We start from the raw sequence: 12,456 nt of genomic DNA, 5'->3' as shown, positions 1-12,456 counted from the left end.
CCTGAAGGAAAACCTCCTCACCATTCCAGAGTGTCTTCCAGAAACACTGAGGCTAATCCTAGGAACAGGAAGGTATCAAATTAAAAGGATTTCGCTTCTTCCGGGTAAACCCTACAGTTGTTTACAAACAGAAAGGTTTTGTTTTCCTCAGTTAAGTTTCTAACCTTTCGCTGGATGTACAAAAGAGATAACTAAAGCAGTTTCTAGTGATCTTACAGCAAAGGCAATCAGATTTCCCAATCCATGAGGGTTTTACTTCGTGAGCTATTAATATCAGTACCTAAAAAATAAAAATTCAACCCTTGTTTGGCTTAAAATCTGGCACGTACAGGATCACGGGAGCCTACCATGACAGAAGTGCTGAACGGTAGAGCCAGAAGGATCTAGAAAGATCACCTGGAACAAACGTGGGCAGCAAGTATGAGGTAGTTTACAAGGCTTGGCAGTGGCACGTACCCACATATTACCAAATTAATCTGTTCCTCAAGTTCCATGAAAGTGTTAAAGTACAAACAGAGCTCAGAAATGAATGATCTAAACACTTGTTTTCTAGAGCTGGTATTTTTGACTATATATGTAGCTGTGCAATGCAATGTCTCGGTTATTCAAAGAGCATATCTGTCCTTCAGAATATATCTACCAAAGGCAACTACATTTTGATTTTCTGGAGTTTCTCTAAGAGGCTCTGCTCCTGGTGCTAGAATTTAGGCGGATTACAACATAGCAGGGTCTGACAGTTCTAACCCATTCTCCATTTTAATGCATTCTTTGGCATTTTCAGGTTTTTATCCATTACGGTTATTGTTTAGGGTTGTTAGAAGGATTGAGACAACATGTGTAAAATAATTAGAGCTGTTGGCCTTAATCATCGCTAGATAAATGTTAACTGTTATTTTGTTGTACAGGCACTAGAGTTTTCCATCTCTGCATAGCATAGTTTGTCACATTCCTATCTTCTTCCCTAATCTTGATTTCTGGAGTAATAAACAATTTACTCTTTAAATGGCTGCTGCCTCTTCTTTTTCTACTGGTTCTTCTTGCTCAGAGAGCTGCCTGGGGGATTGTTAAGGCATAAGCACATGGTTGATGCTTCCTTCTCTCTCACCCTTGCAGAACTGAGCTCCTGTCTCTGTCAGCAGCGGTTCGTACGTCCCACTGCTTCCACTTTCCAGTGTCTCTCACCACTGCTGCCAACACAGATTCTTCTCTCTTCTGGGCTGCTTCTTCATGTTCCTCACTATTTCTTCTGGTCTCTCCCCGAATTTTTGTATCATGTTCAAATAGCCTGATTTTGTTGATAGTGATTTTCCTTTTTGCCAGCACATTAGTTAGATCTAGATCTGGATTTTTTTTTTTTTTTTTTTTTTTGCAAGCTTATTTGGTTAATGGGCTCTTGGAGTTCTCATTGCTGGTTTCGTGTGTGTGTGTGTGTGTGTGTGTGTGTGTGTGTATACATATTTTAGTATACTATGTATATGTTTAATTTATATATGCTGTTTGTTTCCTCCCAGGGAATAGGAGAGAGGGAGCATTTAGGTAATAGTTTGCAATAGGTAATAGTTCCTAATTTGGAACTATTTGAAAAAGCTGGACAATAATAACAACGATAATAAATATTATCACCACCACATGTGAGCATTAACAATGAAAACAAGCACGGCAGTTCTTACTATGCTTCTATGCTTCTTACTATGCTTACTATGTTGGTCAGAGTGATTTATACGGATGATCTCAATCACATCTCACACTATCACTGTGGGAGTAAGACAATATCCCTACCTGAAAGGTGAGAAAATGCAGGTGTGGAGAAGTTAAACGCTGTGTTGAAGGCCCGTAGCCAGCAATGGCAGGGCTGTTCAACAGGCAGTCTAACTCTAGAACCTACACTTGTTAACCAGAGACCAAGATTTCACTGGGCAGTTAGTCTAGCCTTAGTATGTCTGACAGATTCAAAGAGGCGATCACCATAATTTTTTTTTTAATTAATCAGCATAACACAGTAAGCACACATTTCAGTTTGTTGAGTCTTCTGGGTTATTAGAATATTTTTTCTAGTGTTATGAAATTTTAATATTATGTATATCTACTACCTTATATTTTAAAGGTGAAAAGATCTCAGAAAAAAAAGCTAAGTAAAACACTCTCAAACCACTAAAATACATAAGCTTCATCTAGGATTCCAAGTATTTTTTTAAAAAAGATTTTATTTACTTATTCATGAGAGAGACAGAGAAAGAAGCAGAAACACAGGCAGAGGGAGAAGCAGGCTCCAGGCAGGGAGCCCGACATGGGACTCGATCCCAGGACCCCAGGATCACGCCCTAGGCTGAAGGCAGGCGCCAAACCGCTGAGCCACCCAGGCTTCCACGATTCTAAGAATTTTTAATAGCTCTAAGATGAGACCGATATAAGCAAAAATCATTCTTATTTATCCATTAGGGATAAAAGAATTGGGAGAATTTTGGAAATAATGTAAGGGATTATAGAAATTTTTATATTGAAAAAGATGTACTGAGAAGACACTCAAAGGCCAACAGACTCCCACAACGGGATATACAAGATCATTTAATAACAGCAAAGCATTTTTCATAATGCATTTAATATTTATGAAATACATACTAATCAGAATTTAATTATTTATCTAAATCTGGCCATAAGGAGTTTATAGCATATTATATATCATTATCCATCATCACACTACTGTGTTTCAAGATAATAGCATATAATTATCTGGCTTGATCTGTGGAAGTCATATCTAATAATCTAAAATTGAGTCAAGTGCCATTATAGAAATATCCATATAAAATATCTCAGTCATGGAAAATGGGTTCTGAAATCCCACTGGAAAGGCCATCCAACCAAAGGCTGCACAAAAACACAAAAAAAGTTTTAATGCAACAACCAATATGCCCAGATGCAGTGAAACCAATGGGTAGAGAAACAATGTTATATTTGGTGCTGCACGTGTCTGGACTTTTAAAAAAATAGACAGCTTTTCCCTCTCCAAACTAACTGTATTTTCCCCTGTTTCATTTCCACACTTCTCTCTATTCTAACACTATGCTTACTCTCTGACAGCTGGTTAGCCCTCTTAGGAACTGTTTCTGCTGCATAAGCTTTCAATTTGAGAGGAGAGAAAGAATAAAAAATAACTTTCAAGGGCATTATTTCTCAAACTCTCTGAGATACAAGATCAGTCTCCACTCCTACCCCCAAACCTTCTAGAACAATTTATCAAAATACAGTAATAATGAATTACCAAAGAAGGAGATGAAAAAAGAAAGAGTATAAGTCCCATTTCTTAATACCATTATTTGATTTAACCAACATGAGATTTACTCTTGACCTACTGTAAGAATTTCTAAACACTTTACCTGAAATTTCTGTACTTTGCTCATTGTGGATGGGTAGCCAATAGACTGCCGATGGTCTTGGGCCCGGGTACCACACACACTGTGGTAGCTCTCCTCTCCAGAGGGTGCTTCCTGTTTCCTTCTGACCTTTAGGTCCCAAGGACCTTCTCCTCAAGGGGACCTGGATGCCCATCAGAGAATGGGACCTACCATGGTGCCCCATTTATTTCTCTCATAGCTCTTTGAAGCCTCTGTCCTTCACAAATGAAAGCTCTACATGCAAATAGACCTTGTTTGTCTTATAATCTGCTTCATTACTAGGGCCTAGGACTCTTAAATTCATTAATAAACTCTCTTCATCACTTTTCCTTTTTATTCTTTTACTCAACTGATATTCAGCACATGCAGAAACATAATTCTTTCCTAGGGCAGCTTTTAAAGTTCTGGAGTCAGGCAAACAGTAACATCCCTCTAATAATACATACTATCTGTTGTAAGACAACTGTTATTTTATAGCTACCAAATATATCAAAACTTTATAATTCAGGTTTTGTTGTTGTTGTTTTTCAGAGAGAGAGAGAGAGAGAGAGAGAGAACGAGAATGCATGGAGGGAGTTGGGGTAGGGGCAAAGGGAGGAGGGAGAGAGAATCTTAAGCAGGTCCACACCAGACACAGAGCCCCATGTGGGGGCTTGACCTTGCTACCTGAGATCATGACCCTCAGCTAAAATCAAGAGTTGGACACTTAACCAACCAAGCCACCCAGCCACTGAATTACAGGTGCCCCTATAATTCAGATATTTGTATACCAAGGCAAAACCAAATATGAAAAAATTAATGGATCTGCTTCCATAAAATTTTAAGTTTACTGAACAGAAAAAAAAGCACTTAAAAGTGATAAACTAGAAATTTATATATAAAATATTACAAAAGTTTAAGAACATTAAAAAATAAGACAAAGATGAATATTGACATGAAAAAAGAAAAAAGGATTTATCTTCTCAATTAAAAAATGAATATAAAAACAAAATCTTGTATCTATGAAAATGACTGTTTTTAAAATATTATTCAGTGTGTACATGCTAATATGTAGCCCTTCCTTTTGTAAATGTATAACAAATCCTTAAAAGAGTCTAAGACAGTTTAGCAATTCACGCTTAAATTCATTCAAAGGAAATAATTAAGAATGCAAATAAAATATCCATGGTATTGCCCTAGATGTCGAATAAAAGGGACATTAGTTAAATAGGATATACCTATGAAACTATGCAGTCATTAAATGCTGTAGGATTTATTGATGTGAAAAGATATTTATAGTATATTTACAATATACTGTTACTGAATACAATACTATATTATACAATATGGTCCCATACTGCATATCTAGAAGAATATTTATCAAAGTAATAAATAATAAATATATGAGATATTTAATTTTTTGGTTCTCTTTATTTTCTAATTATTCTGTAATAAACAATTATTTTAATGTAACGAGGAATAAGAAAAGATATAAAAGATAAAAATACAAAAAAATGCTTTTGGTCAAAAAGTAGTGATAAGGGATTTAATTCAACTGTTGGCCCTAGTAAGGGGTCAAATGTGGCTAAACTGATTTGTAGTAAAAACAAGATATTAGGAGAATATTTAAATGATGAGGACTACTTTCAGGTATTTTACAGTCACATTTGCATAAGAATCATCTGACAATTACACTTCTGCCTGTGTATTCCTGAAAACAGTACTGACAACGTTCAACTTTCAGCAGTTGCTCCATCTGACTTGCATTTACATTATGTTTTGTCTACAGATTCAAAATTAGAGCCCAGGAACCAGTTCTTAGAAGCAATATCTCGAAGCTGCACTGAGTGGTTGTCAATTTGATCTCTTGACCATTGGCAGGTCATATAGTTTACGCATAGCACACACTCTACTTGTAGAGTTATGATAATGACAATGAAGACATAACCTTTTTTAAAAAGGTTGGCTGGCAACACCAAGTGGCAGTGGCTAGCATGTATCACTCTACAGCCTCTCACAGCATTAACTGTCATCCTTTTCTAATTGATAGAGGCAAGCCAGAAAACTTCAACTTCATAGAGAATATTAGAGTTTTCTGCAAAAAATTTCAGAGATGATTTAGAGTAACCTCTTGATCTCATAAATATGGAAGTTTAGGCCCAGAGAATAAATAAATGAAGAGCCAAACCAGAACCAGGTATCTTGCCTCTCAGCCCAGTCTACTTTCCACCCTCGACTACTACTTACACCGAACACTAGGTTCTGATTTAAAAAGTAACTATTGGACCCCCGGATCATTGAAAAAAGCAACATCAATGTTTATACAGACCTTGCATCTGGTAGCTGTATGGTGCCTGTCCAGGTTGAGGGGTACCAAAGCTTGTGCCATAGCTGAGAAATCCCGTCTGTCCAGGTGACTGAGACTGTGACAATCCACCTTCAGTCTTGATGCCTGCCCACAATGCACCTAAATCAGTTAGTGATAGCTTATCTATCTGTTCATCTCAGAAGCTGGTCAATATACAAAAACACTCCCACAACTGTTGGGTCACAAATGCTTCCCAGTATTAACCCAAGAATCAAAGGTAAACAAGCTTAGAGTAGGATATCCTCAACTGGAGCTTCAATTAAAAACAAACAGAAATATTATAGACTTGAGTGACTATTCACATTGTCCTTTCCCGTTTTTCTGATTTACATTTTCTACAAACTTTAACTTCTAGGGTATCATTTCTATATTTAGTTTTGTTTTATAAGAGGTTAAAAGACCATCTCCTTCATAGTCCAGAAATAGTCATTAATTACACTTTAGATTATTCTCAAAGTTGTTGATTATTGTCAAAATCAAAATTCTGTTTTCCAAAAAGAGTTGAATTAGAGTCTCTAGCGTCACAGCATTTTTCCCCTCTGTTTTTTCCTTATTCTTCCTGCCCAAAGCTGATGTTAACACACAATTCATTTTGAAGTCAGAGGAAGCATTATTGGACCTGGAAGTAAGCAACTGAGGGGAAAACCTCCTCCCAAATACCCAGATCCCACCAGAATGTAAGCACAAAGAAAGGAGGATATTAAAGAACTGAATCTGGTTGGGCAGCATAGTCATCTATAAACAAGTGAAGCTGACCAGTAGTTCCCTTTTGTCCCTTATAGTTTCAAGTATTTATTCCAACTTTATCGTTTTAAGTGTAGCCTAAAGAACACTTTATATCATCATGATGATATAAAAATAAGGTGTTTGTGGCCCATTAAGACTTTCCAAAGCACCAGGCTGACAGCTGAATTTCAGGACTTGGGTTTAGCCGTATTGTGTGGGGTTCAGCAGTGGATTATAATTAAAGACAGTCATGAAAGTTCACAACGGTCCTTAATTTCCACAGAAGGAAGGGAGAAAAATGTCTGCCAAGTGAATTCACATGTTTGAATAATTTTACTTTGCACTTCAGATAAATAATATCTCTGGGATCTAGAATACACAGTAGGCGCGCTGTTTATTTCCATTTTAGGGGAATTTCATCAGTAGAATGAAGTTAGGTAACTTGCCTAAGGCAGTGGAAGAATCTGACTCTTGGCCCAGAGAGGCTACTATAATTCCTGGAGTATCTCTAAATAACCTCGTAATGACCTTAACAGTTAAGTCTTAACATAACCTTAACATTAAAAAAAAAAAAAAAAAAAGTGATTTCTCCCTGTACAGGCAATCCCAAACCAATAAATAACCCATACTTATAAATAGTCCCTGGAAAACCACCTGCCTAGGCAGGTGGTTTCATGGCTCTAGAAACTCCTTTTCTTTCCTGTTTCCTCATCACCAACAGGGACTTCCCCCCTCTCTATTTGAGACTCTATTATCCAGTCTTCACTTGTACCACCCTCTGGTTTGGGCCTGGAGGTTCAATCTCTGTGATAAGAGCAGATAAGGAAAAGTAAGCAGAGGCAGAAAACACCTCACCTACACCTAGAGAACTTCCACCCAACTAGTCTGCAAACTCATGGGTCAGCTCCATGCAGATCCAGAGAAATGCAGTTCCTTTTCCCCCACTGATACTATTGTTCACACGAAAAAATTTGCCTATCTTTTCTCACTGGTCTAAGCAAAAAGTCAGGGAGCATAAATCTCTGAAGAGGGTCTTCTTAGACCTATTAGACCTTGACTCTCAGTCATAAAAAAAAAAAAAAACGTAAACTATGTGTTTTTCCTTCATAAGCAGAGGGGAGCAGGCAGTCATTTTTCAATGCACTGGCCTAAGAAAAACAGAATGCCTATTCCAAAGCACTAGGGGCATCTCTCTGTACTCAAGGCCCAGAAAGAGAAGAAAGAAAGAGATTGGGAAAAATACTAAAGTATCAGAATCATTCCCAGGAAATGTAAAAAGACAGACAGCCCTGGGGTCAAACCCCTTGACCTGGAGCCATGCTCTTACAGTCTCTCTTGTCCTATCACATTAAAATGCCCATCCTCACTCTACTAGTTATTTGAGGTCTGAATCTCGGAACCTCTGCTCATCTTACTCTCCCAGAACAATTATTGCAGACAACAGGGACATCCACTAATGGTTCAGAACTGGAACAGTCCTAGACCACAGGCAAGAAAGAGGCAAAGGAACCTACCATGACTCGATGGGGAGAAGAAAGAACAAGAGAGGAGTCTCATGAGTGGCAGCCAAGGCAGTGCCATGAAAGGCACCTTCCCGTGGCAGCACTGGTAGGTCTAAAGTACTTTAAGTACAGTACTTTAGTAAAGACACTTTTACACTTCAAATACTCAGCTTACAAATAACATTTTGAGAATATAAATTGGGGACTGCCTCAACACATGTTATAAAGTTGAAGGTATGCAATTCAAATCAGAGATCCTTTTTCCCTCTTTTAGAACAAGAATTGTTTAAAAGCACATTGCGGATAAAATTGATCTGTATCTAATATTTCCAAAAATCTTGAGTAAAAGTTATGGAAATGAAAGATAATTCCAGGAAGTCCATTTTATGGCTGTTTCTAAAATCTGACTTAAAAATGCCTAGTTAATAAATAAACAAACAAGCTTTAAATAAAAATAAATTTTAAAAAAATGCCTAGTTAGATAATATTCAGTTCTGGATAGTTTTGAAATGAAACTCTAAAGGATAAAATCATATAATTCACATATATTTTCTAAGAAATTTTATATAGTTGATTTGGTTTGGGGTAGAGATAGAGAATAAAAAGGAATAAAGTAATTTACCTTCTAATTATTGATGTTTAAGTGCTTATTTCTTTCAATATACTACTATGAACACAGAATTACTTAATCTACTAGTGCTTTCCTTTACACTTCCATGTACTTTTTCTGGATCACTCGATTTTTTCAAGAACATGCTAATAATTCATATTTTTTCTATTCAAAGTGCAATTTGCTTAAAATTACAACTTCAATTGAAGAAAAGATGTCTTGAAATTCTAAGATTTCTTAAACTTGGGGGTCTTGCCAGATTTATTTTTAACTTACAGGTATTGATCCCTTAACAATTGAGTTAACTCACACCTAGATCAAGAGTTAACTCACACCTAGATCAAGATAATCTCCAGCTAGGAAGGAACAAATAGGGATGTGAGCTTTTAAACATTTCCTGCTTTGCCTCTCTAAAGCACAGCCCAAGCTGTGATATATAGATCACTTTTCCTAAGGGCTGATACTGCTGAAATTTGAAAGCACTACCACCCTCAAGTTCACAGCAAGGGCTTGTTGAATTCTGTTTGTACTTCCCTAATCATAGGTAGACATCTGATAAATAGGAAATGAATCTTTACCCCAAAAGACTTCATTCACTGGAGTTTTATCGCAAATATGCAACCCAAATACTTTGGATTCCAGAACCAAGTGCTTGAGTGGCAACTTAAAACTTGAGCTATAAATGGGAAAAAATCAAAATGAGAGCAAGAGGGCATATGAACTGTGCTATCTATATGCCACCGCTGACCTTAAGATAAATAGCCACCACTTCTTACAAGGTTCATTCAAAACAGGCGTATGAAGAATTTAGACCCAAAAGGTGGGAATGCTCTCTAAAAAAGTGGCCCAAGATGATGTTCGTTAGGTACCAGTCCTCTGAAACATGCGTGCACACATACAGGGATGCCCGTCCAATCCCACTACAGAGGGAAGAGGATTACTCACCATATGAGGAAATTCCATACGGCTGTCCCGGCTGTGGGTACGTGGCATATGCTGTAGCTTGTTGCATTCCTGTGGTAAACTGTGTTTGCCCATATGCAGCCATAGTTTGTGAGGAAGGGGTAGGGAGAATATGTGGGTATGGTCTGCTATTTGTCAGAAATGACAGAAAATAGAAAGCCCATGCATTAGATGGAAACATGCAAAGTAACGGATGAACAACCACATCACAAATTGCAGCTAAAGACTGTCTCTTAAAGTATGACTTTCAAATAGAATATACAAAATACTGAAATACTTCAGTAGATCTTCTAGGTGACCCTCAAAATACTTCCGTGTAAACACATTGAAGTCTCTATGAAAGGCACTTTAGTTTAAATTAAGACATTACACGTGGGCACAAAACATGACTTGAAGTAAGGTAAAAAGACTACTCTAAAAAGTCATTTATTAAGAGAAAATACATCTTACTTGGAAGGATAAATCTGTGGTGGGGAGAACTGGTGAGTTGGTCTTGGGCTGAAGCTACTGCTCCCAATGGCTGGAAAAAAAATAATGCACGATAATCACAGCAAAATACAAAATATGTGTAAAGCGTTGATCTGTTTTGAACTATAGGTAGACCACATGAAATTGCAGATATTTTCCCTTTTTGGACTGAAAAAAAAAAAAAGCTTGACCTCAGAGAAAGTTAAAATATATTGAACAATCTATGGGAACTCATGAAGGGGTTCAAATTGTAAATTAACTGTTAGAGAGAGTTGCCCTCATCTGCGATACCCGCCAGCTGCAGTCCTGGTGACTGGAAGGATCTGGTCAAAGGGGAGGGAGGAGGGTAAATCTGCAGGGCTGGGCAGGACCCAAAAGGTCACCTGGCCTATTATGTGTGCTCGGGAACACACACACCTGAGACTGGATTACAGAGCAACACCGTCTAATCTGCTCTCAGGTGAGTACAAATAGGGCCAATCCTCATTTGCCTGCATTGATTTAGCAACATTTTTTTTTTTTTAAGTAAAAATGCATTCCGATAGCTCACTTAAATTTCTCAGGTTGCAAGCTAAGCCTGTTTTTTCTTGTGCTGAAGCGATGTTCCTGTGCCTTTCAATTCAACATGCTCAACTTTGGTTATTCAAGTAAAATAAGTTTTTTTTGTTTTGTTTTGTTTTTGTTTGTTTTTATTTTACGATGTTATTTAAGCATTCAAGCAGAATTTCATTTCTTTTTAATCACATATACTTCATTCGATATGTCTCAGAAAATGCACTAAACTCTATCAAACATTCTTTTACACTCATTCTGAACTAAAGCAAAAAACCATTTTTGTTAACATAAGGCATTAAAATGGTAGTTCTCAGATTTATTATAAATAGGGGCTATTTTATGTGCATATACATTACACACATTTGCATTTGCATTTATAGATTTATATATACATACAGCTATAAATGCTTCTATATTACATATAAATATATATAAAACACACATAAAAAGATAGTACACACACACACACACTTTTTCTCCCTCAGGTTCTTCCTATCCTCCATCTAGTTAAAAATGCATATTCTTTAGGTACACTTACAAGATGAAATATATTTTCTTCTTCCACTAATAATCATGGTCTTCAGAGGCTCTATAATTAACTATACTGTATATTAAAATCCTTATATACGGTTCCATGCACTCAAAGTTTCATACATTTTTCATGATGTCACATCAGTACCTTTATACTTCTCAAATTTAATTTTCCATTTGTGTTTGGGAGAAGAGAGGTAGAGTTGGACCAGAACCTCAATCTATGAGTAATCCTTTCCTCGTAAAACACACAGGCCTAACCCAGTGACAGCAGAATAGATCTAGATTAGGACTACTCTTGCATGCAAGCTGCCAGACTTCCACCATGTGGCTCGCAGTTTGGCAGAGCTGGGGGCTACATTAAAGCCATGGCAGGCCAGCTCAGCTGGTGTCCCCCCATCTGCAGGCATATGTTGAGTCACTGCTCTGTACCAGGCATTGAGTTAGATGCCGTAGATGAGATGCAAACATGCAAAGACAAATTCTGCTTGTCACATGTGGGGAGGCCGACACACAAATAGCCATGAGAGGATTAGTTTAAATATTGCAATTTATAGAAGGGAGGGATTAGAGAGCAAGGACTACCACTTGCCCAGGTCACCCATGACTACAACCTTTCCTACTTCCCTTTTCTAAGCCTGAGAAGAGACCAAGGGCAAAGTAGATTTATCCAACAGAGTAACTGGGAAGAATGATACCTTCCCTGGACAATCACAGTTAAAAACAAGTTTTAAAAAAATAAAACCAGAACAAAAACCCAATACAACCTCATGATATGAAGCCACAGAAATCCCTTTTATTCTTTTCCAGCTCTATCCCTGGGCTTTTCAAATTGTGGGTTGGGACTCATGAAAACATCATAAACTCAACCTCACAGGTTACACCCAGCAATTTTTTTTCTTTTTTAACAAACAGAATAACAGAATAGTACACAGCAGGGCTATTAACACGTGGTAAGGTAAGTTGCGTGAAGCTTGAAGATTATTTGCATAGTATAAGTGTGTACACATAAAGCGATCTGGGAGGTTGCAGAGTGTGGTAATGCCCCACAGGTTTTGAAATTAGAATTTCAGCTCAGACTGAAGTTCCAACTCCTCTATTGTCTTGGTCAAGTTACCCGGTCCCTCTAGGCCTTGCTACGTTCCCCTGTATGATGGCAATGATACTACTTACACCTCCCAGGATTGTCTGAGGACTAAATGGGAGCATTGGCCAACAGTGCAATGTGTAGTAAGTGTTAATTAGCTCAGATCTCCAGATTCCCACTATCTTTACCCCCCATCCCCTGCCCATTTGCCCTTCCTTCTGTATTTTTACTTCTACTCAATGGACAGCATCACCAACTGTCCAGCAAAATACTTA

The 12,456-nt window shown here is 37.5% G+C and overlaps 1 protein-coding gene across 11 annotated transcripts in view; it reads right to left on the bottom strand.

The window, feature by feature from the left end:
• EYA1 (EYA transcriptional coactivator and phosphatase 1) overlaps positions 1-12,456 on the bottom strand; it is a 172,369-nt gene that overhangs the window by 120,430 nt on the left and 39,483 nt on the right. For 5 of the 11 annotated variants that reach the window (XM_041769380.1, XM_041769377.1, XM_041769379.1 and 2 more), the window contains 3 exons: positions 9,991-10,060; positions 9,523-9,668; positions 5,701-5,838 (listed from right to left, as the gene is read on the bottom strand). In XM_041769380.1, the coding sequence (XP_041625314.1) occupies positions 5,701-5,838; positions 9,523-9,668; positions 9,991-10,060 (354 nt within the window). The remainder of the gene's footprint in view (positions 1-5,700; positions 5,839-9,522; positions 9,669-9,990; positions 10,061-12,456) is intronic. The other 6 variants (XM_041769373.1, XM_041769381.1, XM_041769376.1 and 3 more) reach the window with 4 other exon arrangements.

This window comes from Vulpes lagopus, chromosome 9 (genome assembly GCF_018345385.1).
Source record: "Vulpes lagopus strain Blue_001 chromosome 9, ASM1834538v1, whole genome shotgun sequence".
NCBI lineage: Eukaryota > Metazoa > Chordata > Mammalia > Carnivora > Canidae > Vulpes > Vulpes lagopus.
The sequence above is the reverse complement of the archived record's forward strand: the minus strand, read 5'-3'. Positions and strand labels throughout refer to the sequence as shown.